Source organism: Musa acuminata, chromosome BXJ3-10, assembly GCF_036884655.1.
Source record: "Musa acuminata AAA Group cultivar baxijiao chromosome BXJ3-10, Cavendish_Baxijiao_AAA, whole genome shotgun sequence".
Lineage (NCBI taxonomy): Eukaryota > Viridiplantae > Streptophyta > Magnoliopsida > Zingiberales > Musaceae > Musa > Musa acuminata.
In genome coordinates, this window is record NC_088358.1 from 16402433 (window position 1) to 16420168 (window position 17736).

The following is a 17736-nucleotide window of genomic DNA, read 5'->3' on the forward strand; positions in this document are numbered from 1 at the left end:
AGAAGAAAAGTGTTAAGTTACTCTTTGGTTCTTAATATAGTTTAATATCTTAAATTAGTTCAACATCGATGGTAAGAGATAAATTTGTTTGAGAGGACATGAATGTTTGACCTACAAGTGAAGTTGAAGAAGATCAAGATTAGGTAGGATTTTTGACGTTGTTTATTCAACTCAAATTTATAACGAGATGAATAGGTAGTAAATGATCTTGAATATTTTGTAAAAATAAATAGAATATATTTTAAAATATTTTATACTAACTATGTTACCACATGTTCAGTCATGATAATAGATAAATATTTCTCAAGACTATTATTATTAATTTATATTAAATTATTTTAGGCTTTAAACTCAATAAAAGGTTTAGTTGTGACTGAAAGTGAGATATAACTTTATATCATTTATCTAATATTAACCAATACTTAAACGTGTTGTTCAGACTCAATAAATTAATGAGTCACTTGGGAGCAGCAGAGTTCGAATTAAATAATAATAATAATAAACTATATGTGTTAGCGAGACTACAGGACACGTTACGACCTGAGGCCTCATGTGCGTCATTCTATACTTTTTTTATTCTAAACGATCCTTACATCAAATCTTAAACTTATTATAATAAGTTAGTTAGACTTAAATATTTTAGCTCAATGATTTATGTTTAATGAATTAATGGATCGATTTATTGGTCGAGTCGACAAGATTAGCCTCCACAAAATCATGATCCTCATAATTTAGATAAAAAAAGATTGCGAAAAATAAAAAGAAGAGGAAGAAAATGGAAAAGAAAAAAAAAAGAGAACATTATATATATATATATATATATATATATATATATATATATATATATATATATATATATATATATATATTCTTCCCACTGATAAATAAAATTTTCTTACCTCGATCAACCCACGGGCAGACCGATGTGTGACACACAATCCACGAGGGAGCCGAACGGAGTCGCTTGGCTCGACCAGGAGAGCGACAAACAACTTATTATAAAATTTTAAAAATTAATTTATAACCTCTTTAATTCTGTTTTTATTTTCTATTTTTTTCTTTTTTTCATAGCCCTCGATTACATACCCTATTATCATCGACTCTCCCCATCGTTTACAAATCCTATCGAAGAATTTTTAAAAACTTAGAAAAATATGACATCTTTTAAGTTAATATGATTGATATAAAACATGATACCACCTGAGCTATTACAAAATATATATAACCCTAAAAATACTAAATCAGTCAAAAACTATTTCTGGTCATTTGGTTTCTTTTTATCATTTTATGCCACCTCTCATAATTAAGAGGAGAGAGAGAAGAAAAAGAAGGAAAAAAAAATGGTGTCTTTTTATAAAAAAAATAAAAATATTTAAATTTCTTAACATAAGGTTATAAATTACAATAAAAGGATTACAAATAGTAATCTCCTGTTCGTTTTACCTATGGCATACTTGGACGAAAATATCTTTAGGGTTTTACTTAAATAACTTCATCACATAGCTATTCAAAAAAATCTTTCATTTTGATAATTAATTATAATAAAATTCTTAAAAAATAATACTAATCATCTTAGAATTATGTCTAGTGATACACTATAATTTTGAGTTGGTTTAGTGGATGTTGATAGAGTTGCACACGATTATAGTACCAATTCAAAATTTTTAAAATTTTGATAATTAATTAATATAAAATATTTTAAAAAATAAAAATACTAATTACATTATATTAAAATCAGGTCCTAGTAATTTTGTAAATTTTAGGCTAATTTAGTATAAGTTAGTCAAGTTATACTTGAGATTAAATTAAGTTACGCTAGATTATAAAACATAACCTATTCAAATACATTTTAATTTTGATAATTTGATTATTATAAAATCCTGTAAAAATAATAAAAAAATATTAATCATCTTAAAATATGCTTTGTTTGGTGAAAATTTGAGTTGGTTTAATGAAAGTTGATCAATTTACTCGAAATTTAACTAAGTTACACTCAATAATAAAACATATTAAAAAATCTCTAACTTTAATAATTAATTATCATAAAATATTTTAAAATAAAAAGATACTAATCAGTATAGAAAAGTTTAGGTTGATTTAGTAAAAAATGATAAATTTATACTCCAAATGTACTAAGTTATACTAAATTATAACTAATTATCATAAAATTTATATAAAGAAAAATAATATTAATCATCAAAGTTTGGATTGACTTAGTAAAAATTAACTTAGTTATACTCAAGATTATACTTGATCATACAACCTATCTAAAAAGTCTTTCGTTTCAATTGTTTTTTGTTCATGAGCATTTTTATCATTAAAAATAAATACCATAAATAAATATCATCTTAATCAAACTTATACAATAAATATATATTTTTTATCTATGTACAGGGTCAAATTATTATAAAAAGATCTCATTCCTAAGTATATAATAAATATTAATTTTTATGGTAACATCAAAAATTCTTATATAGAGTCTTCGACTTAAGGAGAATGAAGGGCAAACTTCAAAAGAACGAAGGGAATGCCCTCACAGTAACAGCAATCGCACCATTCTTTGCATCGATCCAAGATTGGTATCCTTTCAGGAGCTTTTCTCATAATCTGTATAAATAGGAGAGAGAACATGTTAATATATTCAAGCTAAAGCTTCTTCAATAATTGTTCTTATCTTCTATTCTTTTCATCAAGAAGATAAGAACAATTATTGAAGAAGTTTTATTAAAATAGCTTTAGCTTTACATTAACATGTCCTTCTCCTATCCTCAATAGAATAGAGGATTTTCCTCAACAGAATAGAGAGATTTCCTCATGTAGTTGAGGAAATCTTATCTGCTATCATGCTTCCGCAGGTGCTCCTATCAAATATACCAATCTTAAATTTATGCAAAACGCTAGAAGTGCAGCAGAAGAGGAAAGGTGGGGCAGTGCTGGTGAGCGCAGCACTAGAGACACCACAGCAGAACGGAATTGATGTTGGCTCTGATACCATGATGGAAAGAATAGAAGAAGATTTAGCTTGAATACATTAACACGTTTCCTCTCCTATGAATTTTTCTCAATAGAATATAGGATTTTTCTCAATAAAGAGATTTTCTCATATAGAATGAGATCGAATCAGACCCATTATCCTTCGTTGATGATCAAAATCTACACTAATAATTATCATCATGGTTATATTAGTTAATTTGAGTTAAAAATATATTTTGATATTTTATAATCATGATAATCAAAAAAATTAAAATTTAAAGAATATCAAATAGGAAAATGACAGTGAGTTGATATAGAACATCCACAAGGCTATATAAATGAATTTATAAATTTACAAGGATAAATATATTAACATCAATTTTATGGGAAATATATTAATGTGTAAGTAAGATAGGTACAAAAGTCACCCCTACAGTATAGAAATAAGAGGATTTAATGACACAGAGTATGATTGGTGATGCCAATTGACCACCGTGTTATCCTTCCTTTATATAGGTAAGAAATTGTAGCCTTCTTCTGAACCAAATATCATGGACATAATTCAATATGTTGGTAAGCTCCTTTTTCTTTACTGAATAATCTCAGATCAATTTAAAATATCCAAAACATAAATTAAATTATTTATCATATTTAGGAAATATCTCCGTCAATTTCCCACCCACTCCCACTCTCTCTCGCTCTCTCTCTCTATCACAGCATCCTTAAAGCTCCCATCTTTTGATTGGTTCTCTCCCACTCGCACATCTCTGTAACGCGGTGGCGCCTATAAAGTGAGGACAGCGGCAAGCGAGTAAATATCCAATCTGACATAAACCATTGGGAACAGCGCACGAACACATGGACATTCCGCTTGATGACCGTCCGACGCATGAGCTGGAGAGCATCATCGTCGCCCACGGCGACCAGATCCAGCCGGCTGCTTCCAATCCCCCGCCCCCGAGAGCCTCCGGGCCGTCGGGGAGCCTCGCCCGGACCCTGCTGTCTCAGCCATCCAAGATCATGGCCGGGGTGCAGGGGTTCGCGTCCCGGGTCGGCGGGGATAAGAGGCATCCCGGGAGGACGACGGCAGCGTCCGGCGCCAAGGGGCTTCGGTTCCTCGACAAGAAGGCCGGCGGCTGGAAGGCCGTTGAGAAGCGCTTCGACCAATTCGCCGTCGACGGCAGGCTTCCCAAGGAGAGCTTCGGCCGCTGCATCGGTGAGTCTCTCTTGCTCGTCTGCCGGTACACGTTCTTCAGCTTAGTCACCTGGTCGGGGTTCCCTTTGCCAAGGCATGGGCGAGTCGCAGGAGTTCGCTGGCGAGCTATTTGTTGCTTTGGCAAGGAGGGGGAACATAACGCCAGAACATGGCATCACCAAAGACGAACTGAAGGAGTTCTGGCAGCAAATGACCGACCAAAACTTCGACTCTCGGCTGCAGATCTTCTTCGACATGTACTCAATCATTCTCTCACCATAAACTGCTTTCAGCAGCACTGAATTGACCATCACATCATCTGCTCTGTCAACACAACAGGTGCGACAAGAACGGCGACGGGAAGCTCTCAGAAAACGAGGTGAAAGAGGTACCAATCTTCCTAAACCGCTCGATTGATCCCCCATCTTCATGTTCTCAAGCACCGTTGTTTGTCTCCTCAGGTCATCGGTCTCAGTGCCTCAGCAAATAAGCTTTCCAAGTTGAAAGCGCATGCAGCGAACTACGCTGCTCTCATAATGGAGGAGCTCGACCCAGACGGTCTTGGCTACATCGAGGTAAAAGAAAGGCAAATTTCTTCGATCAGTAGAGAGTAATCACACAAGCGCTTACTGGTGACGACCTTTCGCTCCAGATTCGGCAGCTGGAGACATTGATTCGAGGGATGGTGAGCTCACAGGTAACCGAGAGAACACTGAAACGTTCACACGGGCATGCAAGAAGGATGATACCGAAGCGATACAGATACCCGGTCAACAGATTTGTGGGCAAGGCTACAGATTTCGTTCTGGACAACTGGAAGAGAATATGGGTTTTCTCCCTCTGGTTGACCCTGAACGCCGTCCTGGCTGCGTGGAAGTTCTACCAGTACGAGAGAAGAGCAGCATTTGAGGTGATGGGCTACTGCGTCTGCGTAGCCAAGGCTGCGGCTGAGACCCTGAAGCTAAACATGGCTCTGATCCTCATCCCTGTTTGCCGCAACACCCTCACAAGGCTCAGATCGACTTGCCTCAGCTCCGTATTCCCTTTTGATGACAACATCAACCTCCACAAGGCCATTGCACTGGCGATCACAATCGGGACTCTGGTGCACACTCTTGCTCATGTGACCTGTGACTTCCCGAGGCTGATCACATGCCCCGAATCAAAGTTCATGAGACTACTGGGACCTAATTTCCACTACAAGCAGCCCACCTATGCATCTCTGTTAGCAAGTGTTCCCGGGATCACTGGTATCCTCATGATCATCATCATGGCGTTCTCCTTCACTCTGGCAACACACTCTTTTAGGAGGAGTGTGGTGAAGCTGCCACCGCCCCTCCACCATTTAGCTGGTTTCAATGCGTTTTGGTATGCTCACCATCTTCTGGCCGTCGTTTATGTCCTTCTGATCGTCCATTCCTACTTCCTATTCCTCACCAAGGAATGGTACAAGAAGACGGTAGGTCATGATCTTTGTACTTCGGCATGGAGCAATGACACAGACTTAATTACCTGCATTTGCGCAGACATGGATGTATCTTACGATTCCCCTCCTCTTTTATGCCTGTGAAAGATTGATTCGGAAATTTCGTGAGAAAAGCATTGGCGTCAGCATCGTTAAGGTATGCTGCTCATAAATATATCGAGATTTAGAGGTATTCATGCACTGATGTATCGATCATACAGGCAGCTATATATCCAGGCAACGTCCTTTCGATACATATGAGGAAGCCACCAGGTTTCAGATACAAAAGTGGGATGTACCTGTTCATCAAATGTCCGGATGTCTCACCTTTCGAATGGTATCAGCTTAGCTTCAGATTGAGTTGGATTGCAGGGTTGCATTTCCTCTGCTCACCTTCTTATTGATGATTTCAACAGGCATCCGTTCTCGATCACTTCTGCACCGGATGATGAGCACTTGAGTGTTCATATCCGAACCCTGGGAGACTGGACGACCGAGCTAAGAAATCTCTTCGGAAAAGTTGGTTTAAGTAGAAAGATTGTTCTTGATGTCAAGCAAGATCAGATTGCAAGTTCATAGTACTTAGCAGAGATCTTCTTGACGCAGGTCTGTCAAGCGCAGGTTACTCTGAAGAAGGCTAATCTGGTGAGACTCGAAACCACAGTCGTCGCAGATGTTCAATTCGACGATGCAAGGTGATGCGAACTCTGCATTATTAGAAGTGACATTTGATAGCAGATAAGATTTTCCCAATTGCAGTTGGAAAACTCTTTTCTGCTATCAACATTAACCATGAGTAATACACACACACACTCTCTCTCTGCTACTTCAGATTCCCAAAGCTTTACATTGATGGGCCATATGGCGCACCAGCTCAAGACTACAAGAAGTACGACATTCTTTTGCTCATCGGATTAGGAATCGGTGCAACTCCATTCATCAGCATCCTGAAGGATCTCCTCAACAACATAAAGTCCAACGAAGTATATACCACATTCGCAGACATCGTCATGCACTTGCATGCACTGTTGGTTGACAAGCTCAAAACTCATGCAGGAAACACACGACGCAGCTGCAAACTTCATCCAAGGAAATGGCCCTGGAAGAGCTTACTTCTACTGGGTGACCAGGGAACAAGGATCATTTGAATGGTTCAAAGGTGTCATGAACGAAGTTGCAGAGAGTGACCACCATGTACTAATTAAGCATCACTGCTTCCTTGAATCCATTTCGCACAGAACCACAATTGACAGGAAATGGTTGGATTTGCAGAATGTCATAGAGATGCACAACTACTTGACGAGCGTGTACGAAGAAGGTGATGCAAGGTCAGCCCTCATCGCCATGATTCAGTCACTGCAGCACTCCAAAAGTGGCGTTGACATCGTCTCTGGGAGTCGGGTAACTAATTGACCATCTATAATGTAGTGATTCAGATAGAAGAAGAAAGATTGATCTGTTCTGGTTCCTGACTCATGCACGACAGATACGAACACACTTCGCGAGGCCAAACTGGAGGAAAGTGTTCTCGGACTTGGCCAATGCCCACAAAGATTCTCGGATCGGTGAGCTTTTCTCGAATTCTTAGTATATGTCGTTGTCATCTTCACTTTCTGGATTCCTGACATGGGGGTGTTGCAGGTGTTTTCTACTGTGGATCAGCAACTCTTACAAAGCATCTCAGGGAGCTATCACAAGAATTCAGCCATGACAGCGCCACTCGTTTCGATTTCCACAAGGAAAACTTCTAAAGAAGAGACCAGAGATGATGTTGATAGGCAATTTATTGTTGTATACGAGACGAAAAAGGAGTAATTAAGTAGTACAGTCCTGTAAAAATCTGTGTTGGTTGATGTTCCGGTGCATGGTAAAGATTAAGAACAGGTGTGAAGCAATAAGGAATGATTCACGATCCCCAACTTGATTCCAGGATGACTCAAAGCGTGTTCATTTACTCCATCATACTATATTGAAGCAATGCTATTTGGTTTATCTTTGCTTAGAGTTCCTTTTCACTGGTCATAATCGCAACTCTTCCTGTAGAAAGTACCTTCAACTGATATTGAGTCGGTAAGAAAGTAAGAAGCCTCTCCTGCAGGCCGAATTCCTTTTGAATAGATGCCGTTCTCCCGAGCGAGTGCTCACTTTGTGTGCTTTAAGGATTGAGTACAAAAGACTGAGCTTGCAGATCATCTGCAGCATACAAAAAGTGAGAACTATGGGATCTACCAATACATTGTTAGCAGCTCTCGGGATGTGATTTAACTTAAGTTTGCCAACAACCAAAAAAAGATGTCTCAAAAAGACATCATCGCAAAAACAAGGGGATGAGGTTTAAGCCTGTACAAAACAGACATGATATCAATTTTCTTGTCCTATATACATAAATATTTAGGTTAATTATAAATTATTTATATAATAATTATCTTTAATATTTTGATTTTTATTTTTTAAAATTATATTGAAATCTTTATACTTACGAACGTAAAAATTTGAGATGGTTAAAGCGATAATTTTATAAAATTAAAAATTAAAAAAATTGATGAAATATAAGAACTCTCATTATTTATTTATTATGATGTAATCATAAATTTTTTCTTTGGACGTAATAAGATGTTCAAATCATTTAAAAGAATCCTCTTAAGAAATTATATATTTAATCCGATGATTGGATTCTTAATGTCAACGCAAGCCGAAAGAAACTGTGGGCGAGAATCCAACATGGGTCTTGGTTCCACATATCGGATCGGGTTTCTAAAGCGTCGGATCGAATCCGAGTTATCCCGGGTCTGATCCAACTCAGATCCGTCTACATCGGCCAAGCCCGTACCGTGCCTTTGTCGATCCGCACCGAGATCGATGGTTCCTTGTTGCGGTAGCAAAGCCCGTTCGCCCATGGAAGGCAAGTGAGCAACCCAGGGAGGAAGGGCGACAGCCATCACCACCAGTGCTCCCTCTCTCGGGGTCTCTGCCTCTGTACCGTCTCCGCCTTCTTCGGACCAGCTGCACGGTTGAGGAAAGCGACGATCAGGTGAGACGTTGCTCGTGTTTGTGTTGACCTACCGTGCCGTTTAAATTCTTGATCTTCGATTGAATTCTTTTTCTTTCCCGAGGAATGCATCTAATTTGTGTTGTTTCTTTTCTGATCAAATCTTTGTTTGATTGGGGAAAAACGAATAAAGAAGTGATCTTGATCGCTGTGCGAGAATAGACTCAGCCCTAGTTTTTAGCGCATCGATTAGGGTTCTTCGTCTTTGACGAGGTGTAAAGTAAAGACTTCGGGCAAGGAAAGCCATCTAGAAGACGATTTCCGTGGGGTTTCAAGCAATTATCTTTGTCCTTGGACCTGTGGTTTTCTCAGACATTGGTTGTAGTTGAAGTATGCGCACTTGCTTCCCATCTCTCCTAAAGGCTACGAAGATTAGAAATCATATGAACAGTTTGCAGTGATCTTTGGTTACGGTGTCGATATTCTTGCTGATTTCAGACCTGGTTGAGGGTTTCAGGTTTTAGGCCACTCATTGACAAACTTGTGATCAAGAAAGGTGGCACTTTGAGGCTTTTGATGGAATGGTCATCGGTGTCTTGGGTTTTGGCACAAAACGTATTCGATGAAATGAACATGGGAATCTGATCACCAAATTAGTGTAAGAATCTCTGAGAGCCTCTGATATCACGAAAGAAGAGGAGAATTCTATGGCCGGCTGCGTGCAATCAACCAATACCAATGGAAGGTTTGATGATATATTTTGATGCGACCTTTGTCATCTCTAAGGTGCTCGACCGAGATAAGGTGGATCGTCTACAGCTTCAACTCGTGAAGGTGGTGGAGATATGCTAACGTTTGATTTGAACAATTTATAGGATGTTATGCTTGCATATAGGATGCTTGGGTTCACGTGATCAGGATTACAATAGGGATCACATTGTGATCTACGATCAGGATGAAGATTGGAACCAGAATCATTTTGGTCAGATATGTAGAGCCAAATAGAAAGTTTTAAGTGAAAATTATCTAAAAGAAGATCAAGATAGGAAAAAGTGTGTTGTGTGCTAGAATTTCTAGGATATATTTTTATACATGTTTATGAAATTTGATGATCCTTTTGTGTGACTTACAAATGCGATGGCATCAACTTTCTCTTCTTCTCTCCACCGGTTATGGTGGCATCCTACAGCCAATTCTAGTAGGATGGTTCATTTACTTTGGGTTTGGAATGGCTTGTTGATATGATAGTGTTGGAAGATTTTGCTTAGAAAGAGGCTTTTCTCTCCTTTTTCTTTCTGTTCTCTCTCTGTTTCTGTTAATCTCACCTGGCTCTTCCTCTTTTCTCTTTTCCTCTTGCTTTTCTTCTCTCATTCTCTCTTTCTCTCAACCCTCCCTTTTCCCCTCTCTCATTTCATCCAACGCAACTCAGAACTGACTGCTGCAAGTGACATGCTGGCAGCCATTTTTTTGCCCACTCCTTTTTATTCTTTTATTTTTCCCTCTTTTTTCTTTGTGGTCGGCTCTTCGGTCCATTTCTGTTATGTTCTTGTTTCCCTCCATTGATCTGTTCCTCGGCAGCAAAATCCGCACGGAACAGGCTGAATCTAACTCCCGGTGAATGAGAGTGGATTGTGAACCAGTTTTGATGTACCATATGTAAATTGTTACTCTCTATTTTTCCAACCTCCAAAAACAGGTAATGGCTGTTTAGATGTAACACACATGGTGGTATGTTCGTGGTCTGATTGCGTCTAATCAGCCGGTAAAAGTTTCGTTGTTCTGAAATTACCCCTAATGTGATAACTAATGGATATTGATTTGTTATATTTAGCAATGATAGTTCTATACCTCTTTTAACTTAAAAAGACCACTTCAAGACAAAGCCATATAAAACTTTTTCCTCCAATTGTTTAGCTGTTTCAATGAGGCAATGGAAGATAAGAAATAAAACAATAACCTATATTGTGATTGTGGAAGAGATTACTGCTAAAGCAAACTCATTTAAGAGCTTGTCCAATGCTATTAGAACCCGAAGTATTGGTGAACAATAAACTCCAACAGTAGAAATCTGAAGTTGTTCTGTGCACGTTTAAAGCATCTGCTCGTTGCTTAGTAGTTATAATTAGTGTTAGATAGTATTGTTCCAAAGGAGATTTCAATACATCTTTGGGAATATTCCTTCACTGTTATAGCATGATTAAGAACCACAAGTAAAACTTTTATTGATATCCTTGAACAACTCCGATCGATATGATATGGAAGTTAGTAGGGCAAGATTGTTCTATTGGTTAGTGCTCTTCTATAGGAAATCACCAGCTAGAGACTAAGGCCTTTGTGATTTTAGAGAAACCTCATTTCTTATGATGAATGACAACTTATCTACTACGGTCTGGGGTCCTACACAACAACCTAAAGCCATTTTTTATATTTATCTATCATCTTTTTGTTTTCATAATTCTTAGGTACATTTGATATGTCATGTTCTTATGCACATACATGCAGTATAGTTAGTGCTGTGAAAGCCACCATCATGATATTTTCCTTACTCCCATTCAGAGATGCTGACTCTTCCTTTTCGTTTAGGTTGCACTGCAGAGCGGTGCAAGATGGGGATAATAAGGAGCAGCTTCTCATTTCTACTGGGAGCTGGTTGCGGTATTTATGTTGCACAGAACTACAATGTCCCCAACGTAAAGAAGCTCATCAATACTTATATTTTCGTGGCGAAACACATAGAAGAAACCTACAGGAAGCCTAAGAAAGACGAAGACTAGTCACAAGAATTCATTAGCTGAAGTCATGCCAATAAGGCCGATTATGGTCCACATAACAATACTTTCTTTGGTGAGCACATGTACTTGTAAAAAATCGTCGTCACCTCATGCTTAGTTTCGATGTCACCTCATGCTTAGTTTCAATGGATACTGAGCGCTTCATTGCGGCTCTTCTCCTTTGAGGTTTTGTGGATGAAAGATTTGTATGTTTGCAGCTCTCCGGGCCGGTTTATGTGGATGATTCTGTTGAAAGATAATAACCACTTCCAACTCAAGAGAGCTCATATAACATTCCAATTTATTTTCACAGGAGTCTACAATCATTTTAACTTGGATGAGATTTCAGCCTCTTGGGTCAATGATTCATGATCAATAAAGTTATTTGATTAGTTATCTTGTTAAGGAAAGTGGACTTGCCTATCTTGAATCTGAATCAGTGATACAGACTCAATAAGCTTATGGGGTCAAGTATCTTGAATTTGAATCAGTGATACAGACTCAATAAGCTTATGGGGTCAATTATCTCATCGAATTGAATCATATCACAGTTAGTTCAATCTAACTTGAAAAGGACCAAAAACAACCAATAATGTAACACATTATCAAACTGTAAACATAAACTTGGCCTAATAGAGAAATCTACCTCCAACATAACACCAGGCATTCATATGTATTCTCGAACCAACTTCTCAGAAGAAGAGGCAGCACAGAATCCATCAAACAAGTATAGGAAAATTCATCACCCTTGGGATAGCACATCTGCATTTTAAATTGTAGTTGCAACAATTTAGTTGGATAGAAAAATCCATCAAACTTCCCTCCAACTTTCCAGACAAAATTTACAGCCAAAAAAAGTCATGTTTAGTAGCTGCATTTTACCATGGTCACAATATAACAATCAGAATTTGTGGGTGTAGTATACAAATTTTGTCCAGTATCAATAAACGGCATGGCACAAAATGTGTGCTATGTAAAGCAACATGAATCATGGCAGTGGCATGGCAGACACTATATAAATTTTATTTCTATCCATTGCTTGTATCTGATTTTTGCCAACTCAGATCTCCTAAAAGACTACATCTCAACTCCACTGGAATAGTCTGACTCACCAACCATGCATCAAAGTAAGCATACCTTGCACCTTGCAAGTAATACCAACTAACTACTTTGTGGTAAACCAGCTAAAAGATGTAAAATTTGAACAAAGCATTTATAAAGAATGAGAACTCACTTGATGGAACATTATCAAAACATGGTAAAAAAAAAGGATTAAGAGGAATATTATCACAGATGAACAATTACTACACCAAAACCGTAACAATGAAATTTTTGTAGCGGAACCTAATGAATGAATTAAAATAAAGAATTTGTTGTGCCACGTAAAGATGAGTTTTCCATCAACTCTGTACAGTTCACAACTTTCTGTGTTTGATGGTAACATGTATCTATTCACGAGCAATCCAGCGGTGAAATTATAATAATTTTCTGCAATAAATCTTGTTGGTGCTCTCTGCAAATGATTTTATTAGTTTTTACATTGACCAATCCTCTGCATGATAATACGAGAAGCATCAAGGCCATAATAGGATGTCAATATATTCAAATCTGCAGGTGGATAACTTTTGCATCTTTTTTATGACAATTATTTAATATCCTTGTACTAAATAATAAAATTGATGTTTTATAAGTATATCAAATTACAATAATGAATTATTTACCATTACTTTTTTTATTTTTCTACTATACTATTTTTATCTTCTTTATTATAGTTTCAATGTAATTTTTTAGAAGTTAGATATCTTACAGAACACTAAGGTATAAGAGTTTTTAGTATATAATATTTTATTTCCTCAAATCGCACTTTATTTTTAATTTTGTGCTCATTTTATGACTTCTTATATTTCTTAAATTTTAGATTGTTTCCCTGGCAATTCTGATCCCACCAATCCTCCAATTAATCATGCCAATTTCGATTGTATCATCTCTAGATGATTTTGGTCCTGACACATATTTGATGAGCTCTCCCTAAGACTATTAAACAAGACAGCTATGAATTCACAACAAGCTCATGCTAACCAATTCAAATCAAACTTCCAGTGCCTCTAGATTCTTTTTTGGTCATTGTTACACAAAAAAATCATTTGTGAAATATATGTTTCAACTTAATAACATACTTAAAGAGGTAGAATAATGCTAATAGTATTTCTAAGATCTCCAGGCATGCAGTCAGAAAAAAAAAAAACAAAAATAAAAAAGAATGTTTTAAATATCTCCAACAACATTAAAAGAGACACATTTCTAGAAACCTTTCCTTTCTCCTAAGGTATATATGAAAATGAAAAGATTGTTTAATGATGGCAAAGTATTTGTCCCATTTCATACCTGTCCTAAACTTGTAGTTAATCTTCTAAAATGATGCTACCCTGGCATATTGGTATTCCCTTTCTGGGAAGGCTCATCTGATCTATGGAAAGTATAATGTTGCAACATATTAGAAAATGAACCACAATCCTCTTCTCTGTCTCGTTTCCTGAAGGTACCCCAATTAAGAAAAAAGTTAGCATATGCTTTAATAATGCAAACTCCTGATTTTATCTGATCCGCTACAACCTAAAAATCACTGTACAAGAAAGATAACCTGCTAAAGTTTCTGAGTTCCTAGAGCCCTCTCATGAGCTCTCTTATACTTACTGACATGTAATAATCTGCTCACAACACTAATTGTGTCTGACTACATATTTGGCTACTGATATCTATAAATACCTATGTCTTCTCTTGACAATCCAGGAATGCAGAATTGCAATGCAATTTGGAACATGGTCTGCTATACCTAATCCATATGATAACCAGCTGAATTCATATAATGACACACTTTATGTCCAACCCTACATTTTTTGTCTAAGCAATTTGTATGAATCTCCATTTTTCTCCTAAGGAATTCCGGCAAAACCTAATCATGTGATCAGTGTATGCAAGAGTTCGTCTCAGTAGTCCACAATGCTTCACATCTTATCTGCAGATATTTCGTAGCCATCAAGATAGGAGACAACACTATGAAAACTTAGATTCATAAGGAAAAATAAGATAAGCAGAGCAATGGATGGAGCATCCAAGATTCTAATGGACCATAGAAAAGTACAAGAACTGCTAAGCTTTTTCACTCTATAGAATAACATTACTAAATAAGAATAGAGCCCACACCAGGAAGCAAACATACAAATGAATCTGCAGAGTTTCAGAGCTCGAACTCTTCCTCGCGCAGCACCATTTCCGCAGCCTCTTCCTCTTCGTCATCAAGCATGAAGTACTGATTCTTCTCCACTGGCCTAAACATATAAAACATGAAGATATAGAAGGCAAGGCTCGCTGTCTCTTCAGCCGCCACACTGACCCATCGGTACTTGTAAGATGCAATCGTCTTTAGCGCATAAACCACAATCCTCGTGAAGTACAGATACCCGATCACCACAATGTAGAACTGGCGGAAAAGAGAGAGCTTGGCGAGGTTCCTGGCAGCCTTTCCATCGGTCTTTGAGGTCTCACGGAGAGATCTAATTGACCAGATGATAGGGAACAAAATGGCGCAGCAGCAGATGACATCGATGAGGAGGAAGACCTGATTCCAGGTGACCCAGTCCCGGATGAAGGGCCCGGTCTCTCCAATCACGACTGACGCGATGTTGGCGATGACCTGAAGAGGGATCACGATCATTAGCACCTTCTTCTCTCGCTCCTGGAGGAAGGGCTTGAGGAAGGACCAGCCAGTGCCGATGAGGACGATGACGGTAAACAAGAGGACGCCTTTTAGGAACTGGAAGAGGTAGAAGAGGACGTCCCACCCGTGGGGGGTGCCGGTCTGGCGAATGTAGTGCTGGTCCTCAGCAGCGAAGACAAGGTTGAGGGCCTTGGTGAGGAGAAGGCCGGCCATGAGGTGGTGGATCCGGTGTGCGGCGAGGCGGTTCTTGAAGAGGGTGAGGTAGATCCAGACGGCAAAGAAGGCGATGTAAGCGGCGGCGAAGAAGGTGTAGAGGGAAGGAACGGGGGACTGGCCGACGGAGAGGAAGTCGCGGGAGCCATCAGGGCGGGCGTTGTACATCTCCGTGAAGACGGACATGGAGACCGCGGTCTCGGGGGCACAATTGGCGAAGAAGAGACTGTACTCGTCCGGGTGGGAGACGGGGAAGGAGCGATTCAAAGCGACGGAGGAACCCGGGGAAAGCTCGGCAAAGGTGAATAGGAGGCGGACGTAGGTGCTATGAAGCACGCATCCCAGGTTGGGTCCGGGGTTAGGGTTAGGGTTCGAGCGGTGATCATGCTGAGAATCGTAGGCCGCCTGGATGAGGCTCTCGTCGGAGAGGAAGAAGAAGCCGAGGAGGGCGGGGTCGGGGGTGCCGAGGGCGGAGGAGACGGAGACATCGGAGACGGCGATGGTCACCTCTCCGCGAGGGGTGAAGCCGAACTTCTCGAAGAGGATGGTCGCCCGGGAGTCGGAGGAGATCTTGAGGTTCTTGATCTCCGCCAGGGACGAAGAGATCGAAGCGAGAACGACGAGAAGGAGAGGGAGAAGATGAATCCTTAGTGGCCTCGCCATGGAGATCAAGACTACACCTTCGCGACCGCGACGGCGAGAGAGAGAGACTCTCGATTGAGTGGAGACCAGCGAAGACTGCGAGATGAAGTCGGTGGGCGAAGGCGCGGTCTATTGTCTTCGCTCTTGAGCTGGTCCGGCAAATGGTCCTACGCTAATCTACAACCGTCAGACAGACTTTAAGATTGATGACCGTTGCCGAAGGTAAAGCTTTACGTGGAGATCGGGCGAAGGAATAAAGTTTTGGGGCAACGGAGACTTCATCGCAAAGCAGTCAATAGCCAGTTATTATGCACTTAAGGAATAACGTAAGAAAACAAATGATGTGTATATGGCTTCAAATTTAAGAAGCATAGATTTAAATTGATTAAGGGAAAGGTAAAAGACGCCTAAACACCTTAACTATATTATTTAATTCACAGATACGGTACCAAATTGGATCAGATATATGAAGTAATAGACCTCACGAGAGCAACGTGGGAGCTGAAACACCAGCCAACACGCCCTGCTGAAGCCTTATTTTTTCAGCACAACCAGGGCTAAATATGCTACTTCAAGATGGTGTCTTCCACACATCCTAAGCGAGACAGATCATGACCAACCCAATTTGACTATGAATAGTCAACTATCTCTCTAAATGATATATTAATTTTAGATAATATAATAATAAGTCATTTATTCGGAACATCGGACCGATTCGAGTAATTGGATGAGGAGGACTCGATCGAGCCACCAAAGACCCCGTAGACTCGGTTCCTAACGTTCTCGAGCGAGAACCACATCACCTCCCCTATTATAGCATCGAAGTTCCTTAGCATCGTCCGACGCTGCTTGTAGAACTCCGAAAAGGCATGCACCACCATTTGCATTACTACCTCCCTTACATTCTCTCGCAATCCTCGTCCCCCACGAGCATCCCGTTAAATTATATGGCTCTTTATAATTAGATAATATATATATAATAGAATTAATTGGATTCTGATGATAGATATTGACTAATAGAAAAAAGTTCATATTATAATATGATTCCTTAGGGGATGTCATTGATGGAAGGAACTCTCCTAAAAATTTATCCTAGACTCTTTGCTCTCGCTTATATATAGGCATTACCTCTAGGGACTAAATGATGTATATCATAGAGGATACAGTTGAGAAATTATAGTTTCTCTCTCTACCTCCCTAAATCATCAATAATAGTGGTTTAGTGAAAAATTAGGAAGAGAGGAGAAATAGTATCTAGTTGTCCTTACAGATTGACATCATTGTGATATTCGAATCCGAGAGACAGCGCATTTGCAATTCACATAGAAATCTTTTCAGATGATATCGAAAGGTACAAGTCGTAAATCCGATCTAATATTATTTGATTTCAATCATCGCATAAAAGTTTTTTCACATTACATATGACATATCACAGATTTTATGTTTACAATTTGTATTAGAGCCTAAATTCTTAAGATCAAATATATTAGATTTATTATTTTTGTTTACCATGCTTAAATGATCCATATATTTTGTCGATTTAAATTCCTATCTTTTCTATATTGCTGCTTACTTGTGAGCGATAAAAGATTCTTTGTAACGCAATCTTTAATGATCATGAAGCAATGACAATCGCTGTGCCACACCGTTGTCGACCTCGATGTATACGGTCGCTATGGTAGATCTACTAGTGGCAGTGGTTGCGCTGGGCAACGTGGGCGCTGCAATAGCAACAGTGACCATGAGCGGTCGCTAGGCGAATAGCAATAC

At 39.0% G+C, this 17736-nt stretch overlaps 3 protein-coding genes across 4 annotated transcripts; 2 read left to right on the plus strand and 1 right to left on the minus strand.

Moving 5' to 3' along the window:
• The first annotated feature begins 3742 nt into the window (after positions 1 to 3742).
• On the plus strand, positions 3743 to 7625 carry LOC135651734 (putative respiratory burst oxidase homolog protein H). Its single transcript, XM_065172122.1, has 14 exons — positions 3743 to 4189; positions 4263 to 4425; positions 4508 to 4556; positions 4630 to 4743; positions 4821 to 5627; positions 5695 to 5790; positions 5855 to 5970; positions 6050 to 6152; positions 6240 to 6328; positions 6466 to 6616; positions 6690 to 6827; positions 6906 to 7034; positions 7120 to 7198; positions 7275 to 7625. Exons 1-14 carry the CDS (start codon positions 3832 to 3834, stop codon positions 7382 to 7384), a joined length of 2502 nt encoding a protein of 833 aa, XP_065028194.1. The 5' UTR covers positions 3743 to 3831; the 3' UTR covers positions 7385 to 7625.
• An 861-nt stretch (positions 7626 to 8486) lies between these two features.
• LOC103999898 (uncharacterized) lies at positions 8487 to 11616 on the plus strand. The gene is made up of 2 exons (XM_009421798.3): positions 8487 to 8664; positions 11206 to 11616. The coding sequence occupies exon 2, from the start codon at positions 11229 to 11231 to the stop codon at positions 11394 to 11396; it is 168 nt and encodes a 55-aa protein (XP_009420073.1). The 5' UTR covers positions 8487 to 8664; positions 11206 to 11228; the 3' UTR covers positions 11397 to 11616.
• A 328-nt stretch (positions 11617 to 11944) lies between these two features.
• LOC135651548 (protein CANDIDATE G-PROTEIN COUPLED RECEPTOR 7-like) lies at positions 11945 to 16097 on the minus strand. Of its 2 annotated transcripts, none has more exons than XM_065171690.1 (2): positions 14614 to 16097; positions 11945 to 12155 (listed from the first exon to the last, which is right to left on the minus strand). In XM_065171690.1, the coding sequence occupies exon 1, from the start codon at positions 15985 to 15987 to the stop codon at positions 14632 to 14634; it is 1356 nt and encodes a 451-aa protein (XP_065027762.1). In that variant the 5' UTR covers positions 15988 to 16097; the 3' UTR covers positions 11945 to 12155; positions 14614 to 14631. The 2 variants fall into 2 exon arrangements, with proteins under 2 accessions (XP_065027762.1, XP_065027763.1); XM_065171691.1 differs by having other exon boundaries at positions 14598 to 16097.
• Positions 16098 to 17736: the final 1639 nt, after the last annotated feature.

Excerpts from the sequence above, each read along its gene's own strand:
- LOC135651734 (XM_065172122.1), top strand. The coding sequence starts at position 3,832 with ATGGACATTCCGCTTGATGACCGTCCGACGCATGAGCTGGAGAGCATC. Across the intron at positions 5,628-5,694 it reads AGGAATGGTACAAGAAGACG|ACATGGATGTATCTTACGAT; the intron begins GTAGGTCATGAT and ends GCATTTGCGCAG. Across the intron at positions 6,329-6,465 it reads GTTCAATTCGACGATGCAAG|ATTCCCAAAGCTTTACATTG; the intron begins GTGATGCGAACT and ends CTGCTACTTCAG.
- LOC135651548 (XM_065171690.1), bottom strand. The coding sequence starts at position 15,987 with ATGGCGAGGCCACTAAGGATTCATCTTCTCCCTCTCCTTCTCGTCGTT.
- LOC103999898 (XM_009421798.3), top strand. The coding sequence starts at position 11,229 with ATGGGGATAATAAGGAGCAGCTTCTCATTTCTACTGGGAGCTGGTTGC.